A 25595-nucleotide genomic window follows, 5' to 3' on the forward strand; every position below is an offset into this window, starting at 1 on the left:
GTACGGAGGTGGGGCCCCAAAGACCCAAAGGCAGTTCCAGCATCACCTCTAATCAGACTTAGAACCTGAAACAGATCGCTCTGTTGCTCTAAAAACCAGTTTCCCCTTTTTTAAGTGGGAATAATATTAGCATCTACTTGACAAGAATCCAGTGGGGTAGAACTCCAGGAGAGGGACTAGAGAATTAGTGACATGGTCCTAAGAAACTAAACGTAAGAAAGAAGAAACAGGCCTAGTGCCGCTCAGCCAGCTCACATCAGACAGCTGGACAAGGACTCAGCCCTTCGGCTATCCGGGCCAGCATCCTCCGAGGCCCCACAATCCCTCCATGCCTGTCTGCAGAGATCAGGTCCCTGCCCAAGGGCAGACGACTGAGGAAACGTTCTTGGGCTCTGGGATGGTTTATGCTTGCACGTTGCCTAGGCTGTAGGGCTCAGATGTTGGCTCAACACCAAGTACAGCTGAAAAGGTGCTTTGTTAGATGTGACGAACATTTAAGTCCGCTGACCTCAAGTAAAGCAGGTTACTCTGCACAGTCTGGGTGGGCCTCGTCCCATCAGTTGAAGGCCATACAAGAAAAGCATGAGGTTCAGGAGGAAGAAGGAATTCCACCTCCAGACGGCCCATGGACGCCAGCTGCAGCATCAACTCCCCCCTCCCTCCCTGGGTCTCCAGCCTACTCGTCTGCCCTGCAGATTTTAGATGCACCAGCCCCACAAACACATGCACTGATTCCTTAAATCTAACTGTATCTACATCTATCTATATCTATAGATATAGTAGGCCCCTTGCATACAAACCCTCAAGTTGCAAGCTTTCAAAGATGCAAACGTGTGTTCCTCCAACGACAGGCAGAAGTGAAACCGGAGCCTGCCCTCCGTCTCCTGTTGCTGACGATCCTTCAGCTCTACCATCTCCCACCTCCTCTCCCTCCTCCAGTCAGTAACTCTTCTTGCCTGTTCAGGCGATGCCAGCCCCTGTATGCCAGCCCTTGTACTGTACTACTGTACTTTTTAAGGTACAGTACTATAAGGTTAAAAGTGCTTTCTTTATTTTTCATGGTTGTTTTTTATGTATTCTTGGTGTGAAAAGTATTATAAACCCATTTCAGTACTGTACAGGGGCTTCCCTGGTGGCTCAGATGGTTAAGAATCCACCTGCAATGTGGGAGACCTAGGTTCCATCCCTGGGTTGGGAAGATCCCCTGAGGAGGGCATGGCAACCCACTCCAGTATTCTTGCCTGGAGAATCCCATGGACAGAGGAGCCTGGCGGGGTACAGTCCATGGGGGCACAAAGAGTCGGACACTACTGAGCGACTAAGCATACAGAGTACAGTACTGTATAACCGATTGTGTCAGTGGGGTACCTAGGCTTACTTTGTTGGATGAATGAACGTGCTCTGGGGCTGGAACTCGTTCACAGGTGGGGGATTTACTGTACAGACACACATCCTATGGGTTCTGTCCCTCTGGAGATCCCTGACACAGGTCCTCTCTGCTCTTCTTCCTTTAAGGAAGGGAATGCAGAGAGCAAACACTCATGCTGGCAGTCGGAGCAGCAACAGGAGCCCGGAGCAACAGAGGAGGCAGCTCCAGCCAGCATCACATGGGTGAAATTAACACCGACTCCTCCCAGGACCAGAGGGGTTGTCTAGGGAGCCTCGGAAGATGCAGATACACTCCAGAGGTGAAAACAAAGACACGGCCTTAAACACAGGTACATTATTTTAAATCGTGAATGACTCAATCTGGCATCACACTTTGGGTTTCTATCCAGCTTATCGATGAAAGCTGCCAGATCCCAAACTCAAACCCAACACTGGCAGCCTGTTTCTCACTCTTGGAAATACCACAAGGCTCTGCAAATATTTTAAATCTACTCTTTGCTTTGATCCCAGTCCTTCTGAGTTTCTGGAATCTTTTCTTCTCATCTGCTCTTCACTGTGCTTCTGCTTTGAGATACTTTGATTCTCAAAGAGTATTTTAAAATGATGATATTAAATAATACAAGGAATCAGGGAGCCCGTCTGCTGTGCTCCCCTCAAATCTTCCAGCCTCGAGCACAGTCCTGGTCTTTTTTTCTGGTTGTTGTTCACTCGCTCAGTCATGTCTGACTCTTTGCAACCCCATGGACTGCAGCACGCCAGGCTTCCCTGTCCCTCACTGTCTCCTGGAGTTTGCTCAAACTCACATCCGTCGAGTTGATGATGCTATCCAACCATTTCATCCTCTGTTGCTCACTCTCCTCTTTCACCCTCATCAAGAGGCTCTTTAGTTCTTTGCTTTCTCCCATTAGACTGGTATCATTTGCATATCTGAGGTTGTTGATATTTCACCCAACAATCTTGATACCAGCTTGGGATTCACTCAGCCTGATGTGCATTTCACCTGATGTACTCTGCATATAAGTTAAATAAGCAGGGTGACAATATACAGCCTAGACATACTCCTTTCCCAATTTTGGACCAGTCCACTGTTACACGTTCAGTTCTAACTATTGTTTCTTGACCTGCATACAGGGTCCTGGTCTCTATGACATGCCAAATAGATATTTATTAAATGAAGGAATAAGCAACTATTGAAATCCTTTTCCAGATCCACCCCTGTAGTTCAACTGATATGTTTTCTCGTTGAATCTTGCAGCACTGCTGTGTGAGGCACTGTTCTGGGAACACCACCCTCTTCCCTGTCAGTGAATAAACTCACAGAGTGACGACACGTAAATTTCGAGGAAAAGAGAGCTCCTTATTATTTCAGGGGTGCTCTCGATGTTCAGGATTTTGGGAGCTCTTCCTTCTGTTGGAAGAGCAGGCTGGCTCCTTCTCCATCAGAGCCACAAAGTCAGCATTTCAGTTCCATCGTAGTGAACACCCTCCACCTCTCTGGCTAACTGATCAGACCTACAGAAAATCCCAAGGCTTCTTCCAACCGCCTCAATGTTCTAGACAAACACTGAACTGCAAAGCGAAGGGCCAGTTCAAAGCAAAATTGCACAGAACTTGGCCCATCCTTCTGGATTTGGTTTTTCCCCTTGGAAAGGCTGGGAGAGGGCTCTCCCAGGGGCATCCCAGGTCAGAAACCTCCCCCTGCACTGCCACCTGCCATCTGCTGGTGCATCTGGCCTCTTTCCAGGGCCAGTTTGTCTGATTTGAGAGAATACGCTGACATGTAGGAAGAGGTTAGACATGCACTGGCAACATATATATAGAACTTTTCTAAGGAACTACCTATAACCCAAAGACTATGGCAAACTCCAATGGGGACAGTTCAGGTCCCAGGACACTGAGGTTTGGGGGCAGCTCCACTGTGACAGGCTTCAGTGCCAGCCATGGGAGGCCCTAATTTTCTACACTCCCACCCTCCTGGTCTCTGCTCTAAGTGCTGACTAGTGGCTGCTTCAGAGAAGGCAATGGCACCCCACTCCAGTACTCTTTTGCCTGGAAAATCCCATGGGCAGGGGAGCCTGGTAGGCCGCAGTCCATGAGGTCGCTAAGAGTCCAGCACGACTGAGCGACTTCACTTTCACTTTTCACTTTCGTGCATTGGAGAAGGAAATGGCAACCCACTCCAGCGTTCTTGCCTGGAGAATCGCAGGGATAGGGGAGCCTGGTGGGCTGCCATCTATGGGGTCGCACAGAATCTGACACGACTGAAGCGATTTAGCAGCAGCAGTAGCAGCTACTTAGCAAGTTGCACAAGGGAAAAAGCAGGAGAAGGAAGGAAGAGGAAAAGAAAAATCAAGAAGGAGAAGAAGGAAGGAAGGATGGACGGAGAGGATGAAAAGAGAACAACACCTCCCGCACTCCCCCACCAAAGGACCAAGTGTACAAAGTGCTGAGCCAGACATCAACACAAACATAAAACTGAAATACACAGAGACGACTCTCGTCATGGCCTCACATCTATGATCTGACTTTCAGCTCCAATCAAGAAAACTGCAAGCACTTCAGTGAATCCAAAATAAAATGAGAAGGAGACAGCCTTGCGCTTAAAGTCTGGAGCAAATTAAGTTAATACAAAACATAAATGCTGGACTGCAGTTGGCAAGAACAATTAGGAAGAGTTTTAGGATTCTTTTTAAGAAAATTTTAAAAAAATTTTAAAGCAATGTTAGAACAAAGCCACACAAGCATTCTTTGGCTAGATATATTGGACCCTCTGATGTAGGGTTTGTGGCCACACTGGTTCGCTTCTAAAATTCCATGGGTCAAGCAACCAACTTCATCTAAGAAAGACTGCAAATTGAAATACTGGGTCAGACCTTGACGCTAGACCAAGTTCAGATTTCAGCATGTCTGGCCTTCAGCCACTGGCTTCAACACTGCCCAAAGGAAAAAAAAATTAAAAGATCACAAAAGCTGTTAGAAAAAGTGAGTACCAGAGAAGGGAGACCATTGGCAACAGAATGTGGGAGCATCCCAAAAGCTTCCAGAGCCTAATGGCTCAAATCTGGAAGAACAAACTTGGCGGCACACCTCTCCATGCTGCCAGGAACGAGGCTGCCCTGATCTTTCTCCTCCTGTCTTTTGTCAGACTTCATCTTCACTACTCATAACCTCGCCTGCTCCTAACATAAGCTCCTCTGGGATTGGTCCCTGAAAAGTCAAAGTGTAGTCGCTCAGTCAAGTCTGACTCTTTGTGACCCCATGGACTATAACTTGCCAGGCTCCTCTGTCCATGGGATTCTCCAGGCAAGAATACTGGAGAGGGTAGTCATACCCTTTCTCCAGGGGATCTTCCCAACCCAGGGATTGTACCCAGGTCTCCTGCATTGCAGGCAGATTCTTTACCATCTGATCCACCAGGGAAGCCCAGATTGGCCCCTAGTGGACCTGGAAATGGAAGGTCTCCACCTGGTCTCCCACCTGCTAGTTCTTCTTCACTTTGTCAATGAGACATTTGGGGTCTACAGCTTAAATTAGACATGTAAGCATCCCTACCTCATGCTCTAAAACTTCATTATTTGGGATGTCCTTCCATGGAGAAAATATGCCTGCAAGGATGAGGTTACCACCCCAGACCAGAGTCGGCTCAGTACTAAATCTGCCTCTGGGATGATTCGTACAACTCCAACACAAGCATCAGCTGTACTGACGTTTCAACGGGAAACACACTGGGTGTTCCAACTCCTAGTACTGAACTTCTCTGGCGGAAGTCAAGGTACACAAAGTAAAGATACCCCATTCCTTTCCTTACCCTCCCAGCTGCCAGGTGATCCAAATCTCTGGGCGGGGACTGCGGAGGGTTTCTGTGGCCCAAGAGGCCAAGGCTGAGAAGGGGGACAGAGGACAGAGGCCCAGGACCAGGAGGAAAAGCGAGGGCTGGGGATGTAGCATACAGACATCTGTGCATACAGGGAGATCAGCCAGGACTGGGGCTACAGGCTCTTAAAATGAGGTACAGCAGCGGTTCCCAACCTTCCTGGCATCAGGGACCAGTTTCATGGAACAGTCTTCCCACAGGCCAGAGCAGGGGAGGATGGTTTGGGGACGATTCAAGCGTATTACATTTACCATGTGTGTTATTTCTATTATCATGTTGTGATACATAATGAAATGTTGGAGTTAAGATACCTTGAATTAATTTGGGATTTACCTTTGGGTTTGGCTCAAGCCCTTAGTTCAGAAAAGTGGGTAGCCATTCCCTTCTCCAGGGGATCTTCCCAACCCAAGGATCGAACCTGAGTCTCCCGCACTGCAGGCAGATTCTTTACTGTCTGAGCCACCAGGGAAGCCTGCAATGGGGGAGGACCCAGGTTCGATCCCTGGGTCAGGAAGATACCCCTGGAGAAGGGAATGGCAACCCACTCCAGTATTCTTGCCTGGAGAATCCCATGGACAGAGGAGCCTGGAGGGCTACAGTCTATCGGGTCACAAAGAGTCCGACACGACTGAAGCAACCTAGCACACACGCATCACTGCCCGCACACCTGTTGTTCTTCGGGGCCTGGGCCAGACTCCTCCCTCTCCCTCCCTCCAGCCCCTTCGGTGACTCTTACTAAGATCGGAGACTAAGAGACAAACCCAGTGGAGAAGGAGGCTGCGGTTTTGCGTCCTCCATCCTGGAATCCCCAGCCTCCTCCCCCTTGTCTGCCTGGCAGGTTCCTAAACGCTGTTCAGGTACCACCTCCTCTCCAGAGCCCACAGGCTGACCGCTGGGGAGGAAGAAGGGTAAGGGTGAGAGACAAAATAAGGGCGGCGACATGGCCGGGGTAGGACGGTCACGCGTAACATACACACATGAGCCAGCAGCTCGTTCGCTTAAACGGGAGGCCACATGGTTCTGCCAAAAGGAGCCTCTGAATTTCCTTAGGAGGAAACTTATCTCGGGGGACTGACGGTCACCATGTTCACATTGCTCACTTACCTTGGCAAATAGGGAAGGAGTAGAAACCCGGGCGGCAGGCGTCACACTGAGCGCCCCCCACGCCGGGGCGGCACAGGCACCTCCCTTGGGCATCACAGATTTCAGGGAGAACTCCTTCCAAGTTACAGTCACAGCCTGCGAAGAGGAGCAAAGAGGAAGAGACATTCAGAGGGGCTCTCCATCCTTCATCCCTTTGTGTGTCTCTCCCTTCACCCCAGTGTCTGCCGTGGAAACCCAGATTCTGAGTTCTCTATAGAGAACTCTCTATAGTTTATATCCAGTCCCATCACTTCAAGGCAAATAGATGGGGAAAAAGTGGGCACAATGGCAGATTTTATTTTTGGGGCTCTGAATTCACTGCGGATGGTGACTGCAGCCACGAAATTAAAAGACGCTTCCTCCTTAGAAGGAAAATTATGACAAATCTATACAGTGTACTAAAAAGCAGAGACATCACTTTGCCAACAAACATACATATAGTCAAAGCTATGGTTTTTCCACTAGCCATGGACAGATAGGAGAGTTGAACCATAAAGAAGGATGAGGGCCAAAGGATTGATGCTTTTGAACTGTGGTGTTGGAGAAGACTCTTGAGAGTCCCCTGGACTTCAAGGAGATCAAACTAGTCAACCCTGAATATTCATTGGAAGGACTGATGCTGAAGCTGAAACTCCAATACTTTGGCTATCTGATGTGGAAAGCCAATTCATTGGAAAAGACTGATGCTGGGAAAGATTGAAGGCAAAAGAAGAAGGGGGCAGCAGAAGATGAGACTGTTAGATAGCATCACCAACTCAACAGACATGAATTTAAGCAAACTCTTGGAGACAGTGAAGCACAGGGAAGCCTGGTTTGCTGCAGTTCATGGGGTGGCAAAGAGTTAGACACAACTTAGTGACTGAACAACAAATGGTTTACACACATTCCTAACCCTGAGAAAGACTCATCTTAAAGGGAGTAAGGCATCTCACCAGGAAAGATCAGTGCCATTCAGAAACCTCTAGGGCAGACATTAGTTTACAAAGTATCTATAATCTTTTAGCATCCATGCCCCTGGGAACAATTTTTTCCCCTAAACTGAGCCTTAGTTGGGCTTCCCTGGTGGTTTAGATGGTAAAGAATTCACCTGTAATGCAGGAGACCTGGGTTCGATGCCTGGGTTGGGAAGATCCCCTGAAGGAGGGCATGGCAACCCACTCCAGTATTCTTGCCGGGAGAATCCCCATGGTGAGAGGAGCCTGGCATGCTGCAGTCCACGGGTTTGCAAAGAGTCAGACACAGATGAGCGACTGACCACGCACACACACATAAGCCCTATTTAGTAAAATTTCAACTTAATAGATTCCCACTGAATGACTATCTTGAATTAAACATATTTCCACTTCCATTGTTTAGAAGAAAAGAGATGGACATCCATTCAGCCCTGATCAGAGCCAGATCAGAGGCTCTGGAGGACCTCACCGGGCTCATTTCCAGCCTGCAGGGACCAGCCCTTCCCAGCAGACAGCGAGCTCCTGTCTGTCTCAGGACGTCCGCTCTGGCCGGTCGGTCCTCGCGGGCAGCACCCTTTCTGTATTCCCTCTCATCCTTCAGGTCTCTGTGCGGGAGTCACCACCTCAGCAAGGCCTCCCCCACCCACTCTGTACCGGCAGCTCCCCCATCCCTTGCCCGCTCTCTGCCTTAACTTGGGTTTGTCTCTCACACTTTAATTACTGAAACCACTTACTGGCCTCATGACTGACTTTGACCAGTAGAATAAGGGGAAAGCGCTGTCCTGGGATTTCAGAGCCCAGGTTTTGTAGCTTTGTGGATTTATGACAGGCTTTGTGGCTTCCCTTCTCACGCTCTGGGAACCCTGAGATCGCTGGGGGTGAGGGGGTACTCTGGCTGACCTCCTTGAGGACAAAGGGCCACAGGGAGAGAGACACTGAGCTGTCCCGAGTGGACCTTCCAGCAAGTTCGGCAGAAGGACTGCCCCGCCAAGCCACAAGATCGCAAGAAATAAGTCATGTTGTTTTTAGCCACTAAATTTAGAGGCTAAATAGATAGTGAAAGGCAGCAATAGATGAAGGAAAAACCTACCAGACTAAACACTTAGGGAGAGCTCACCTCAGGACACCTGCTGCCACGTACAGGATGTCTTAATCAAGAAGCATTTCTCAGAAAGACAGGGCTCTTGCTTGACTTTGTTATAGATAGATAGATAATGAGGTCAAGCAAGAGTCCTGTTAAGATAAGCATTTTATAGGTGAGAAAAAAGAGGCTCAGAAAGGTTACTTAACTTGCCCGAGGTCACACAGCCAGAAACGCTGAGTAGGAATGTGAATCCTGGTCAGCCTGGTTTTAAAGCCCCATGCCCTTTATATGATGTGAAGGATACAAGCTGAGAACTGATTTTAAAAGCTGTGTTCAAGGTATGTTCTAGATTAGTATACATATCCAAATCATTCTTGTATTTAAAGTATCTACATTTCTATCAAGAACATTAACATCTACACCTGCAACATGGTCCCTCGAGGCAGTCCCTAAGGTTGATCAAAGATTTGACTGGGTCACTCCTACTTCTCAAGGAAGAGAAGCCTTGTGCACTTTGGAAAGATTTTCTACAAGGGTTAAAAATAGTAGATAATCTGAAGAGCTAGCTAAATCCCACTCCTTCCCTTTGCCCTTTTTCATGTAAAAGCTTGGTAACAGAGTTGTAGAATTATTATTATTATTATTATTTACAATAATGAATAAAAAAAAGATCTGGGTAAATCAGAACAATTCTACAAAATCTCTAACTTGCTCATACTTCAATCGAACAGTCACCTAACTTGACAAAAGAGGCACTAAATGTGTCCAAGGGTATAATTCATCACAAGAGAAGCCTTGGAACTCAGGCTGGCATGAGCAGCACCCTGTCTGTCCATCACAGCTGCCACACGAGGCCCCAGTGCCACAGCCCCAGAGGCTGAGACCACCACAGTGAAATGCAGAGGTTTACTGTCAACTACAGTCTTGGTGATAAACCAGGCATTGGAATTCAGTAAGAAACTTGAACTTGACATTGGCATTGAAGTCCAAGGAATCTAGATTTACTACCATCTGTAAACAGAAAAAAAGCATTGAGTACCTATGCATTGCTAAATTTCTGTTTCTGAAATTTACTTTTTAACTTAGGTGTGCTTTTTGTAGTGCAGTGGTTATCATGTTCTCCTGACACCTTTTAAGATATCTGGCAAATACTCCCACACAGTGCAGGAACCAGAGATTTCTGAGGCCCCTCGCTTCTCCTCCACCCTCACCTCCCACCTCCTCATCAGGTCGTCGTGCCTGTATCTTAGGAAGGTAGCTGGAATCCTCCCCTCCTTCCAGAGTTCCAGAGCCTTCCAGAGCCCATGCAGCTCTTTTGCATAAACTAAAAAAAGGTGTCTCAAGATGCTTTCCTATCACTTGCTATAAAATCATCACCATAACATCTTATGGAAAACTCCAAATGACGTTTAGGCCACCTCAATATATACAAATCTGTAATGTTCTCAAGGCTTTCTCCTGGTCCCAGGAAGCCCTTCTAGAACTCGATCTTTTTCTTTCCTTCTTTCCTTCCTCCATTCTTCTTCCCATCCTTCCCATGTACCTTCCTATTTTCCTTCCCTCCCTTTTGTAAGAAGCTATAAGGATGACCCTCGGGTCTGTTCCTATTGTTCCGTGTTCTTGCCTGGTGGCTTAGATGGTAAAGAATCTGCCTGCAATGTAGGAGATGCAGGCTCAATCCTTGGGTCAGGAAGATCCCCTAGAGAAGGAAATGGCAACCTACTCAGTGTTCTTGCCTGGGAAACCCCATAGACAGAGTAGCCTGGCGGGCTGCAGTCCATGGGGTTGTAGGAGTCGGACATGACTCAGCGACAAAACCACCACCACCTTGCCAGGTCATAGGATTAACTCCTGCTGTTGCAACTGTTTGCCGGTGTGTCTCCTGCAGGCCTGGGGGCTTCCAGGGAGCAGGGACTGTGAACTAGCAGCTGCCTCAGCCATGCCTGGTACCGAGGAGGCACTTAATAAGAGTCCAATGAATGGAGAATATGCTAAATATTCAAGACTCCAGTTCTCTTTGGTAAACACCATTCCTTAAATTCTGTTTTACTGGCATCTACAGAGAGCCACCAAACTAAGATATCAGAATTCACCTGTCTCTCTCTAAGCCGTATCTGGCCTGTCTCCATGCCAACAGTGGCTGCCCCACCCTGCCAGGCAGGTTAAAATGCCCAGCCTGGGGAGGGACAGAGCGCAAAGGCATGCCCCAGCAGGCTGTCACCCCCAACTCTCAGAGTTCTCTTCATTAGCACAGACCCGCCCACACTGACTCACAAGTTGGCAAGGGCAAGTAGCTCCTCTGGAGAAGGAAATGGCAACCCACTCCAGTGTTCTTGCCTGGAGAATCCCATGGACAGAGGAGCCTGGCAGGCTACAGTCCATGGGGTCGCAAAGAGTCGGACACAACTTGGCAACTAAACAACAATCACAACTAGCTCCTTACAAAGTGATCAGGGGAATCAAAACCTTTTCACGGGGTCAAGGAAGCTCTAGGCAGACATGTCCTCCAACCAAATGGGCTGCTCTACAAACCCATCCCAAGATGGCATCACTCTCCTAAAGTAAGCACTTAGAGTCTTTCTGCAGCTGCTGATTTTGCTCTTTACCACTCTTCATTTGAACTTGGAGGAATAAAAGAGTACCCAGAAGCCAGTGTCCCTCTAGAGTGAATGTTTCGTGTATCCTTTCATTTTCAAAAAGAGCCCTTGAAGATGTGTCTACTAAACGTGAACTTTCTAAAAATAAATGCCAAGTGGTTATAAATGATCACTTGGACCCAGAAAATCCCAATAATATCCAGGGTCGCGTAAAGCTAAAAACATTCTGGCCTGCAAAACGGTTCTGTAGTTTCACTTCAAGTCTCCTTTGTTTCAAGTGTCTGGAACTGAGCCTATGGAATTTCTAGAACAGGACTTCTCGATCTGGGCTGCACATTGGAATCTCCTAGGAAAACATCATTGCCTGGGTGTGGAATCCCAAACTCGAAAGATGCTGATAGAGCCCCAGGATCTGTAAACTAAGGCCTGAGGGCCAGATCCTTTTGTTTTAGTAAACAAAGTTCTACTGGGACACAGCCAAGCTCATTCATTAGTGTATTGTCTATTCTTTTCATGTTACAACAGCAGAGTTGAGTACACGCAACTTTGCCACAAAGCTGAAAATATTTACTATATCTTTACAGGAAAGTCTGCCAACCATGAAATACAAATTTCTTCTAACCAGAGCAGTGGTTCTTAACAAGAGACATACACCAGAATCATCTAGAAAATACGTTCAAAATACCAGCCTGAACTTCACCCCTGGAAATCTTCCCAGGTGGCACTAGTGAAACCCGCCTGCCAATGCAGGAGACATAAGAGAAGCTGGTTCGATCCCTGGGTCGGGAAGATCCCCTGGAGGAGGGCATGGCAACCCACTCCAGTATTCTTACCTGGAGAATCCCATGGACAGAGGGGCCTGGTGGGTTACGGTCCACGGGGTCACAAAGAGTCGGAAAGGACTGAAATGACTTAGCACGCATGCAAGAGACAGGCCAGAATCATCTAGAAAATCTGTTCAAAACACCAGGCTGAACTTCACCCTGGAAATCTAGATTTAAGATCTGAGGGTGAAACACAGGCATTTAGATTTTGTAACAGCAGGTTCTTAAACACAGCTCTAAGAAACACTGAGAAGACATTAAAGCATCAATAGGCCTCAATGAACTAAAATCCTCAGGGATGGGGGAGACCTGGTATCATCCAGTATTGTATATCTCCTGGCAGCTGAGATGTTCGTGCTCCTAAGGTTCATTGCCAGAGGTCAGGCCCCAAACTGGGTGTTTTTAAAGTGCATTAGTAGAAAATCAAATTGAACGGGATCTCTCTGCTTTCAAATTCCCAAATAAATCTAACTGCACTAAGTGGAATTTCTTTTCCTCAAGGCTGTGTTCTGAGGCTTCCCCAATATTTTGTAACAGAAGAACTTTCCTTCAAATTCAATTAAATTTCCTTCCATAACTCACCACAGGCCTATCTGGGGAGAAAAGGAAACAGAATAACAAAGGGGTTACTGGAAACAGACCAGAAACAGAGTATCTAAAACATGCTTGTGGAAGGAGACCAGAGATGTGTATGGTAATCCAGGCTCAAAAGGTGAGCCCCATTCTAATCAAAGGGAAAACATTTAAGGAAACACTTGCTGTACTGACTATGGGTAGAATACCATGCCGTGGGGATCAGAAGCTAAGTCAAGCACAGGTACTGTCCCCAAGTGACCAAGTGTGTGCACGCATGTGTGCTCAGTTGCTTCAGTTGTGTCTGACTCTTTGCAACCCCATGGACTGTAGCCCGCCAGGATCCTCTGTCCATGGAATTTCCCAGGCAAGAATACTGGAGTGGGTTGCCATTTCTTCCTCCAGGGGATCTTCCTGACCCAGAGATTGAACCCACATCTCCTGTGTCTTCTGTATTGCAGATGGATTCAGTTCAGTTCAGTCGCTCAGTTGTGTCCAGCTCTTTGCGACCCCATGAATCGCAGCACGTCAGGCCTCCCTGTCCATCACCAACTCCCGGAGTTCACCCAAACTCATGTCCATCAAGTCGGTGATGCCATCCAGCCATCTCATCCTCTGTCGTCCCCTTCTCCTCCTGCCCCCAATCCCTCCCAGAATCAGTCTTTTCCAATGAGTCAACTTTTTGCATGAGGTGGCCAAAGTACTGTAGTTTCAGCTTTAGCATCATTCCTTCCAAAGAACACCCAGGACTGATCTCCTTTAGAATGGACTGGTTAGAACTTCTTGCAGTCCAAGGGACTCTCAAGAGTCTTCTCCAACACCACAGTTCAAAAGCATCAATTCTTTGGTGCTCAGCTTTCTTCACAGTCCAACTCTCACATCCATACATGACCACTGGAAAAACCATAGCCTTGACTAGATGGACCTTTGTTGGCAAAGTAAGCAGATGGATTACTTCTCTTTAGATAAATCAGTACCTTTTTGTGATCCTTTTAATGAGATTAAATGAACAGAAATCTGGCCAACCTTTATCATAGGGAGTCAGTAACTTCAAATATCCCCAAAGTAACCTTGAATCTGTGAGATCCATCACCTGCGTTTGGAAATTCTTAACTGAAGTATTTTACACCAATAATATGAGACACAGCCTGAAGGATGCGTAAGTTCCCCATTGTGAATGATTCCCATTTAAAAGGAGCACCTCGTACAAGACACAACCCTGCATATTAATCATCTAACACGTTTGTGATTTTGCTTGTTTATATGTTAAATATGTTACTTTATGAGTTGCCAACACCCTACCCCCAACTAAAATATAAGTTGTATAAGCTGTAGGACAGCTGGGAAATTTATTTCACTGCTAAGTCCCCTGCAGCCAGAACAGTGTCAGACACATAGTAGGTGCTCACCAAACACCTGCAGAATCAGGGATTACGTAGGCAGAGCACCTCTCCATCCCAAAGCCTGCTTCCGCACACCAGGCCACTCTCTTCCCTGAGCACTTTTCTGGCTGCAGCAGCTCCTTGGCCCCCCTGCAGGCCAGGTCTGGAGAGTTAATGCCCCAGAGGCAGCCCTCCCCACCCAGCAGGTGACTGAAGTTCTCCATTCAGCTGGGGGAATGCTGAGCAAGTTCTCTGCTGTCTCCCAGAGCTGCCAAGAGGGCTACAGCTCCAGGAACTACCGCAGGACCAAGCTTGCTAAGGCAACTTCAAAAAGGCCCCCTTCAGTCTCAGACTCACTCCCTTACTGATGCTTCTTGGGGTGACTTCCCAAACGAACTGCTTGCATTCAGTCCCTTTCTCAAAGTCCCTTCATGGAGAATCAAGACAGACGGCAGGCAGCTGACTGTCACTGAAGTTTTCTGAGCAAACTGGAGACAGACAATCCAAATGGCTTAGTCCCCTTCATCAGGCAGTGCCTTTGCAAAGCACAGACAGGATTAGAGGTTGAAGGGGCAGGGGGGTGAAGAGTCCAAATGCAACACACCCACATGGCACCACCAAGCTCCCGTAAGAATGATTTGAACTTGGACATAGCCATGTGTGTAGAAGAAGGAAAGGAATATAGAGAACATTTTTACTGAAGTTAAACCAAGTGAGAAATTACTTGCCTTTTATTATATCTCCAGCTACTGGATCCTCTGGACTTGGAGTAGAAATAGGAAGGATGGGAATTCCTAGAAAAATAGTTTATTGAAAAATACAGAGAAAAATTAAGGACACAGCATAGTAAAACAGTAAATGCAGTAACTAGGAAGATGCCCACTCCAATGTAGTGAAAGCAGTGTGTGAAAACCAACTGGGGGGGGAAAAAAAAAAGGAAATATTGCTACACTTAAAAATGTAGCATCTAGAACCAGGAAGGTCAGACATGAGTGTGATGTGCATACTAATGAACAGAAATGGATATTCTGTGCTCACAATGGCTAAGTCCCAGTCAACTAGGGCTGAACTGGACTTCTTTACTATCTTTTTAAAAACTTAATTAACTAACTTTGGCTGCAATGGGTTTTCATTGCTGTGCATGGGTTTCTCATTGCAGTGGCTTCTCTTGTTGCAAAGCACGGGCTCTAGGCTTGTGGGCTTCGTAGTTGTGTTGCACGGGCCGAGCTGCCCCAAGGCACGTGGAATCTTCCTGGAGCAGGAATCGAACCTGTGTCCTCTGCACTAGCAGATGGATTCTTAACCACTGGGCCACCAGAGAAGTCCCTTTAGTATCTTTTTTTGTTCTTTAATGTAAAATTGAGACTAGTTTTAAAAAAATGCTTCCTTACAAGTTTTTACTCTAAAACTTTGCTTATGAAAATACAATTTCTGCTCAGCTTCTCTCCAATAATTAAGGATTCTAAATTGACTAAGTCCTGATTCAGTGTTACTATGTTTGGGCTTAAAAGTCAGCTCCTTTAACTCTAAGATGGTTATATAATTTGTCCTCCAAAATGGGACACTCGACAGTGGAAGTGGATCCTCATTGAACAGTGACCCTGAAACTAGTGAACGTAGTTTTGGCCAACCCAATACAGCCTTCCTGGCCCTATTTCTATCCCCCTCTCTTTCCCCGCCCCACCTGCCACGCCCTCAGGGGTCGATGCACAAAGCCCAGGTAAGCGCCAAGAAGCCAGGCCTCCCCTTCTACCACCAGGACTTACTGGAGCAAACTGGGAAATGATAGTAGCCGGCCGCACACTCCTCACAGTGGTCTCCGCGGAAGTTGGGCCTGCAGGTGCAGCGGCCGGAGCCCTGCTCACAGTCCTCCGCATGCTCCGGGTGGCAGCTGCAGGCTAAGAGAAACCCCAGTTTTAGAGGGTCCGTCCTTCATTGCACCTCTTAAGGCCAATATTTCCTAATGTCCTTATTACTGGGTTGGTTGAAAAGGTCATTTGGGTATTTTCATGAGGTGCTACGAAAAAACCCAAACTAACTTTTCGGCCAATCCAGTCCTTCATCACTGATCCACGTGTGTTCCTGAAAGGCCATTGCTTTCCACTTCATACCTGGTGGATGGTTTGCAGTGACCCAACCCCGTGGCCCTCAGAAATAGGCTTTAATGAGCAGTTACACTTGGAAGGCCTCCAGGATGTGGTTTATGATGTGAGCACCACCCAGCCACCATGCAAGAGGCAAAAGGCACTGTCCCCCCATTGGAGGGGCTGGGTGGGCAGAGCCTCTCCTGGCTATGAGCCAGGTGCCAATGTCCAGAGTGCTCCTCGTTACACAGCTGTATTGTGGACATGAGTGTGAGATGCCTAGACACTGATATATAATCCGTGGACAGCACAGCAAGATCATGTCCATAATCCAAATGTTAGAATCAAATGATAAGACTTACTGAAGGCAGTTTTTCTGACCTACATGATGGTCAGGTTTGCACTCCAGAGGGACAGACTTGGGCTGTAAAATGCTTGGTAACGCCCTCACTTCCCCTGACCTGGCCAAAGTCCTCACCTTGGGCAACGAAAATACCATCACAGCTCAGCTGAGTCCCTGTGCAGTGAGGACCCAGGAGGCTGCAGAAGTCATGAGCACCAAGCATCCCCCAAGCCTGGCCTCTCCTGAGGTCCTTTGTTTAATTTGTTATTATTCATGTGTCCAGTGGATTCTTAATGCTATGCCTCTAATACCTCCAGGAGACCATCTCAGCGACAAAGAAAGAAACTAGAGAAGTGATGGAAAACTGAGGTTCCTAATAAGGCAAGACTATATTCACAATGTCCCGTTTTCCTTAGCCAAGGCCTCTTTTTTGTGAACACAAGAAAAATGATGGGCATACTTCATGGGATGATGTGGAAGATCGAGGGAAAACAGAGACCCACTTTTAACAACGATGATGCCCTCAAACCTTAGTGATACAATGAATGAATCTGGGGGGAAGGTTGGCACGGAAGTCAACTTCAGGAATGGAGTTGTTTTCTAACTGCAATAGCCAGAGAACATAAAGGAGTAAAATAACTTTCACATGCTGAATAAAGTCCATAATCTGCTCTATGGCTGATGATTGCACAGGAGGAAAAAGTGGTGTTTTTCTGCACAATGGAAGCGGTAGGTTACAGTGGCACTGACAGATATGAGCAATATCCTAGCCTACTAGTTAGTGGTTCTGTCACCTGGGCCAAAATACTCAACTACTAAGACCCTTCGATTTCTCTACATCTAAAAAGGAGACTAATAATACATTAACTTTGTTGTGAGAAAAGAAATTTGTGAAATTATTCAGGCATTGCCTTGTATATAGCAAGGGCTCAATGACTCATAACTATTTTGAATATTATGACTATTCGTAAATCCTTATGAAATCATTGCTATGTGTCTTATGCTAATTCTGATGAAATCTGAAATTACTGGAGATCACAGAAACATGCCAAAACAACAGAAAACATTTGTTGCAGGCCTAGTATGGGACAGGCCCAAGTCTCAGTATTCTCCCAGGTAGTTTTTTTGGTGTGTTTCTTTTCAAAAAGAAATTATTTTATTCTTACTATTGTTATTTAATTTATTTTGTGTGCGTGTGGCCATGCTATGGGGCATGCAGGATCATAGTTCCCTGACCAGGGATCAAATCCATGATCCCTGCACTGGAAGCATAGTCTTAATCGCTAGACTGCCATTGGTTTTGATGACAATTCACTTAATCTTAGAAACTAGATTATCATTTCCATTTATATAGAAGAAATCTGATTCTCAGAGAGACATGTAACTGAGGTCACACAGTAAGGAGTAGAACCAATAACATGAAGAGAGAGAGAAAACAAAAGGAATTATTAGCCAATCGTAATTTAGCCCAATGAGCTCCCTGAAGTCTAGTTCAGTTCAGTTCAGTTCAGTTGCTCAGTCGTGTCCAACTCTTTGTGACCCCATGAATCGCAGCACGCCAGGCCTCCCTGTCCATCACCAACTCCTGGAGTTCACCCAGACTCACGTCCATCAAGTCAGTGATGCCATCCAGCCATCTCATCCTCTGTCGTCCTCTTCTCCTCCTGCCCCCAATCCCTCCCAGCATCAGAGTCTTTTACAATAAGTCAACTCTTCGCATGAGGTGGCCAAAGTCTAAGACACACCAAATTGGAATGAAACTTACGAATGCAGCCATCGGGGGCATGGACCGGAATGCCATAAGGGCGGTAATAGCCCTTAGCACACTTCTCACAGTTTACACCAGCTGTGTTATGCTAGAAAGAAACAAAAGGAACTTAGAGGGAAGGATACAGGAGAAGCCCTTATTTTGTGCTGTTCATCCTGAGAAATAATTCTGTCATACACAACTGTAATGTTAAAATCACTGAAGAAAAAAAAAAGCACAGATCTTGACCTTGAGTCTCCAAGATTTATCATAGGACACTGGCTTGAACTTGGCTCTGGAATTTTTTCCCATTGGAAGAGGAAATGAGACCACGAACTGAACAGGCCAAGTTTTCCTCGCTACCTCTTACTGAAGCACCTGATATCTGAGTGAGCAAAAACTCCAGAGGGCCACTCTTCCAAGCTTCATTTGACAGTGATGAATGGATAATAGATCACCTTTAGGTTTAACCCTGGGAATAAAGGGCCATGTGTGTATTTTTTTCTTCTTCAGTTTTGAAAGAAACTGCACCTACAACTCCTCTCGTCATTTCAAAATTTTATCTTTGCTTTACTCTAAAACCATTTCCCAAACATTTCTGGTATGAGAATGGAAAATGTAGGCATGTGTCTCACACACAGAGCTCATTTTAAAGTACAATACAAGGCAGCCTTTTATATTTCACAGCTAATCCTTGTAATTGCCAGAAAATCAAATTACCCAACATGCACCATCAATTTCTAAGAACTATAAAGGATGGATCTAGCTCAATTCTGCCCCCCTCTCCCAATTTGGAAACAATCAGAAGGACAATATTCTTTCATTAATGAAAGGAAAGGCAATAGGAAATTAAAAAAAAAAAAAACAAATATAACACTGATTCAAAAGGAGTCTGCATAGAACACAGAGAAAACAAGGACCCTTTCTGGATCCTCTCCCCTTTAACATGATTTTATTAATTACAGACTTTTATTTACTACCACTTCTTGTCCTGTGGGCTAAAATCTGAATTCACTTTAACACTGAGGTCAAAACCACATTGGCCACGTCTTTGACTTCATTTACATGCATAAACATCTTGGACAAATAGGAAACAGCTGTGGTCCACCCTCTCTTCCAGCAAATGCCAATGACCCCTCAACTCCATTATTGGCCACTATGGCTTCTGACAGAGCACATCAGGTTGAACTTGGGTCCCAGTTTTTTTCTGATGACTGATGACGCTAAGCCCTTTGTATGCTTATTGGCCACTCATATACCCAGTTTTATGAAGTGTTTATTGTATGCTTGTTGACCATTCATACATCCACTTTATGTGAAGTGGTTATTCAAACCATTTGCAATTGTATTAGGTTATTTGTCTTTTTATTACTGAGTTGTGGGAGTTCTTTATACATCCTGGATACCAACCAATCGTCAGATTGATGTTTTGGGAATATTTTCTCCCCATTCATGGCTTGCCTATTCATTTTCTGCAGTGCCTTTTGTGAGCAGAAGTTTTTCATTTTGATGAAGTCTAATCTGTCTATTTTTCATAGTTATTGTTTTCGGTGACCTAAGGAAACTTTGCTCATCCTCTGAATCATAAGGATTATCTCCTATATTTTTCTCTAAAGCTTAAAGTTTTAACTTTATTTTGGGTCTGATCCACATCAATTTAGTTTTTTATGTATGTTTGAGATGAATGGTCAAAGTTAACTTTTCCCCATATAAAATTCAGTTACTCCAGAACCATTTGTTGAAAGGACTTTCTCTTCTCTCTCCACCTCCTGCCATTAGATTGCCTCGGTACTTTTATCAAAAATAAAATGTCCACTGTGGACATAAAATGATCCAAGTCTGGGTCTGCTTCTGTGCTTCCTGTTGTGCAATGCTGAACTGTTCTTCCAGCCTTATGTCAATAGCAGTGTTTCGATTACTGTAGCTCTACAGTTAATCTTGAAGTATGATAAGTTCTTCAATTTTATTTCGTTTCTTCAAGACAACTTTGAATATGCTAGGTCATTTATATAACCATATAAATTTTAATCCACATGTCAACATCTTTATAAAAAATAAAAAAGAACTTCCATTATCTCTGTACAGCAATTTGGGGAAAACTGACATCTTAATACTACTGAGTCTTCTAATCCATAAATACGTTACATTTTTCTATTTTATTTAGTTTTTTCTAGATATCTCTCAGCAAAGCTTTTTAGCTTTAACAGAGAGGTCTTACATGTCTTTCGCTAAATTTGTTCCTAAGCATTTTATGTTTTATATACTATTTTTCATCAAATTTTAACTTCATTTTCCTAGTGTTTGCTACTAGTATATATAAATACAACTAGTTTTTCTATATTATCATTGTACCCTACAATATTACTGAATTCGCTTATTAGTTCTGGTAATTGTCTTGTATATTCCTTAGGCCTTTTTACATAAACAATAATGTCATCTCCAAACAGAAACAGTTCTACTAGTTCTACTTCTTCCTTTCTGACCTTAATACTTTTTTTCCCCTTGTCTTATGCAATGGTTGGGTCCTCCAGGACACTGTAACAAGAATCCTTTCTTGTTCCCAATCTTTAGAAGGAAAGAGTTCAGTACTTCATCACTAACATGACGTCCATTATAGGGTTTTCATAAATATCCTTCATCAAAGTTCAGTCCAGTGTACCTGCAGCTTTTATGTGCACGCAAATCACCTGAAGGTCCTGTGATACATAGCTTTAACAAGATCCTGGGGTCTTTCACTTAGTCACAAAACCCACGCAAATCACCTGAAGGTCCTGTGACACATAGCTTTAACAAGATCCTGGGGTCTTTCACTTAGTCACAAAACCTAATGATTCATAACAAACCTATGGTGCATATTGACTTGTATTTAATTAACTGTGATGACAGATGATATAAAATGTGTGGAGAGGGAGACATGCAGAGAGTGGTGGGTCTCTCTGAGGGTGTGTATCCCTGGTTCCATACAAATGGGCACCTCATGTACAGTGCCTCTTTAATGGCAACATTAACAAAATATCATTCTAAAAGCAAACAAGACAGAATATAGACTAAATTCATGAACATTTTACACAATTTTTAATGAATATCTTGAGGCAGATATACATATACCCTCCTCTGCTATATACACCTCTTAGCTAAATTCCAGTCAACCCAATCATTCTACAGAAGGGATGAAGAATCAGTTCTTCTTTGGTTTCAATGTCAATGGCAGACATCATTGACTGATCGTGACATACTTCCTCCAGACTCAGAATTCGTTTGAAAACGGGATTTAAAGCCAACATGGAAACTATATGGATTTATCCTATCTTAAAGCCTTTCTACTATAACATGGATAGCAGTCAAGATGAGAGGAATTCTCCCCTCTAATCAGGCAAAGACCCAAAAATCTAATCAACAGAGTTTGGGCAAATATACCTCAGTCCATTTTCCCTACAATCTCTAAATTACATCCAGCTAAGCAGGCTTTCTATGTACAAAAGTGGAGAAGGGTGTCAGAAAATCCTTTCAATTGCATATTACTTTCTTCACATCATTTTATTTATTTTTATTTTTAAAATTTCTTATAAATGTCCTTAAAAATATTTTTATATATTATTTATTTATTTATTTTTGGCTATGCTGGGTCTCTGTTGCTGCATGGGCTTTCTTCTAGTTGCAGTAAGCCAGAGCTACACTCTCGTTGTGCTGTGCAGGCTTCTCACTGCAGGGGCTTCTCTTGTGGAGTATGGACTCTAGGGCACACGAGCATCAGTAGTTGCAACTCCCAGGCTCTACAGCACAGGCTCTACAGTTGTGGTACACAGGCTTAATTGCTCTGTGGCATATGCATTATCTTTCCGGACTAGGGATCAAACCCATGTCTCCTGCACTGGCAGGCGGATTCTTTACCACTGAGCCACCAGGGAAGCTGGTGATATTGTTTTAGAGTAGGGCTTCCTGAATGTTCATTTCCTAGGCTGACTTAAATAGTGCCTTACCTGACAGTTAATGCAGACCCCTCCACCTGCATAGAGACCTTGGATATTCAAGCTTGCCTGCTGCCTCTCGACATCCGGATCATAGTAACAGTCGGTGGAGTGTCCATGGCAGTTGCATGCTGAGGAAAGAGCATTCTAAGTTAGTACTGCATCGTGACTATGAGACCCTCAGGAAATCCCCGCACCCCCTACCCCTAGAGGATTACTGCTCACTGAACTACAAGAAAGTCCATTCTGGAACACCATGGATACCCTCAGTGGAAAATTCTAGAGACTTTTACACAAAGATCAGCCTACAACCATATGCAATTTATACCTTCTTTTGTTTGATATTAATTGGGAGAAAGTTTCTCTTTTCAAAAAAATAAGATATGTGATTACAACAAATTAAGATAAATCAACATGCCAAGGAGATCAAACCAGTCAATCCTAAAGGAAATCAACCCGGAATATTCATTGGAAGGACTGGTGCTGAAGCTGAAGCTCCAATACTCTGGCCACCTGATGCAAAGAGCCGACTCACTGGAAAAGACCCTGATGCTGGGAAAGATCGAAGGCAGGAGGAGAAGGGGATGACAGAGGAGATGGTTGGATGGCATTACCGACTCAATGACACGAGTTTGAGCAAACTCGGGGAGACAGTGAAGGACAGGGAAGCCTGGCATGCTGCAGCTCATGGGGTCACAAAGGCTGAACACCAACAACCTGCCAATTAAGCTGCACAAAGTGAATATTACTACTGCTCCTACTGCCAAGAATAACTGAGTTCCTGGTACACTACGGAAAGCATTACATGCATTACCTTATTTTATATGCATAATAACTTTCTAGGGGAGGTATGATGATGTCCATAGCCCAGATGGGGACGCTGAGGCTTACAGAGGTTAAGGGAAGTGTTCACTCACAGAGTTCACAAGTCAGACAAGCAGAATCCTGACTTGTCTTTCTGTGACTCCAAAACCTATTCTCTCAGTCAACATTCTAAGCCCTTCATCTCAGCTTTATCTGTAATAGTGATCAAATGGAAGTAATCTTGACATCTAACCATAGGGAAATGGCTAAGCAAACAACAGTATATTTGCTTGACTGAGTTCTATGAAGTCAAGCACTGCTCAGGTTTTGTTTGTAATAGAGCATGGTGCCCTGCACACAGTAAGGACTCAACAAAACAAACACTTTTTAGATACACTTGAATCAAGAATGACTATACCATGAGCCATCAAAAAGGATGTCAAAGAGTTTTTAATGATACGGGAAAATATTTTTAAATACTAAGTGAAAAAGATCCAGATATCCAAAAAAATAATAAAGCTGAGAATACCAAGTATTGGCAACCAAGTATTGGCAGGGATGTGGGGATAGAAGTACCTCTAAAAAAAAAAAAAAATCCAGATATAAAATTATATAAAATAATATACTCTTGAGCATTTAATGTATGAAAAAACACTAGAATACCTGACAAAATATTAATAGTGGATCTCTTAGGGTAATAAAAGTATTAATGATTTTACTTTAAGAAATAATTTCCAAATTATTTACAATTAACATATGATACTTATAAAATTAGAAAACAGAGTTTAAACCCATTTAGGATTTTCATCATTGCCAAGATGAAAAAGATTTAACACAAGTAAAATTCTTCTTGTTTCTTAGGTAGAATCCATATTCACTACATTCTACCTAGATCAAATTTTCTATCTTTCCAGGAATTTGTATATTTTAATCAAGTTCTCAGATAAATCTATTAGGGAAGAAGATTGAGTTAGAATTCCAAATTAACCTGTTTTTTTAAGTCTCTATTGAATATGTTACAGCACTGCTTCTGTTTTATGTTTTGGTTTTTTTGGCCCTGAGGAATGCGGATCTTAGCTCCCCAACCAGGAATCCAACTCACAGCCCCCTGCATTGGAAGGTGAAATTTTAACCACTGGACCATCAGGCAAGTCCCCAGTTAATCCTGTTTTTAAGAGCTTGAACATTTTCTTATTTTCATTTCCTCAGTGGTGCCATGATTTTTTTAGGCATTTCTATGTACTACATCAGTTATTTCTTCAGAAGTCTTTATTTTGAATTGCAGTAACTCACATGGAGTTTAGACAGCATCTAACAAATATCTTACTAGGTCTGATTTCCACATGCAGCCTGTAATTTTTAACCATTTTGGCAAAAAAAGTGTAAGAAACTTAAAAACTTATGAAAGGAAATTATTTAAAAGTCATCACACATGTTGGAGTAAGCATGTGACCGAGGAGTTCCATCAGTCTGGAAAACAAATCATATGACCAATGTTGGAGTTTATGTGATAACATTTACTCAATCAAACTATTTTAAACCAGCATCTGAAAGTGTTGGAAGAAACAACCCCTGATTATTACTTTTCCCTCTTTTTGGCCCTATTATCTAGGGATAAGAAGTAGGGGATTCAATGAAAAGGAACCCGTTAGCTTGACTATCAAGTGAGAATGGCCATCTAGGTAACACCCTGGACCTAGAGATCACCTGAGCATTCACCCAGACAGCATCCATACCTTCCAACAAGGCTAGGATCTCTCAAAGCTCGCTTGGAACTTCTCACCAGAAATGTATTCTAAGTAATTCTACTAGTTACAGAAATCACAGTCTTATTTCTTAACAGTTATAAGAATTTTTTGGCCAAAATGCTTTCTTACCCATCTAGTTAAAACAACAACAAAAAAGTGAAAATGTCAGTCACTCAGTCGTGTCCAACTCTTTGAGAGCCCATGGACTATAGCCCACCAGGCTCCTCTGTCCATGGAATTCTCCAGGCAAGAATACTGGATTGGGTTCCCATTTCCTTCTCCAGGGGATCTTCCTGAATCAGGGATCAAACCTGGGTCTCCTGCATTGCAGGCAGATTCTTTACTGTCTGAGCCACCATGGAAGCCCAACAAACCTGGATCCAAGCACCTTTTGGTCATTTCATAAAAGCAAATTCATCTGCAAATGCTAAGAATATTCAGGAAAAAATAAGCCACAATCTCCAAAGTCAATAACGACAAGTTAAAAAATGTTTCTAGCAAATGGAATAAATATGTGAATTTCTAAGAAGATGGGTTTAAAAGAAAATCTTTAGTTGGCTGTCATAGGGCTTGTTTGCTAAAATAACACTTTTTTTTTTTTTTTTGGTTTATATTGTGCCCATAATTAAAAGCAGCCTCTCGCCTTTCTTCCTTTCTTCTCTGGTCCCCTCCACCCTACATCCCCCTCAGTCCTATTCCCTCAGTGCTTCCAGTTCTCTGTTTAGACATCAATCTCACCACCTTCTCTGGATGTCTGTCCTCAAAAAAAAACTCAGGATTCCAATCCAGTATCACATCCTAAGAAACTGTAAGGGTTTTAAATTTAATAATGGCTGCATCGCATTTTAGATTGCTAAAGAGAGGCCAATTGTCAAAGCACTCTGCCCAATCTTTGCACACAGTGAATGTTTAATATATATATTAATGGTCATTATTGCTGCTATTTTTGTTCACATATTTCTATCTGAATTTAGAGTGGGGCACTTCTACCTCCAGTCGGTGAGTTACTCGTTGGGATGGATAGTTCTGACTCTAGAGACTGACATCATCCTGCCCTGTTCACGAGCACAGGAAAAACACTG

General features: G+C 44.2%; 1 protein-coding gene across 3 annotated transcripts in view; it reads right to left on the reverse strand.

Moving 5' to 3' along the window:
• LAMA3 (laminin subunit alpha 3) overlaps positions 1–25595 on the reverse strand; it is a 260366-nt gene that overhangs the window by 159269 nt on the left and 75502 nt on the right. For all 3 annotated transcript variants that reach the window (XM_061399727.1, XM_061399728.1, XM_061399729.1), the window contains 5 exons: positions 21974–22092; positions 18012–18102; positions 15586–15717; positions 14548–14613; positions 6368–6502 (listed from right to left, as the gene is read on the reverse strand). In XM_061399727.1, the coding sequence (XP_061255711.1) occupies positions 6368–6502; positions 14548–14613; positions 15586–15717; positions 18012–18102; positions 21974–22092 (543 nt within the window). The remainder of the gene's footprint in view (positions 1–6367; positions 6503–14547; positions 14614–15585; positions 15718–18011; positions 18103–21973; positions 22093–25595) is intronic.

This window comes from Bos javanicus, chromosome 24, assembly GCF_032452875.1.
Source record: "Bos javanicus breed banteng chromosome 24, ARS-OSU_banteng_1.0, whole genome shotgun sequence".
Lineage (NCBI taxonomy): Eukaryota > Metazoa > Chordata > Mammalia > Artiodactyla > Bovidae > Bos > Bos javanicus.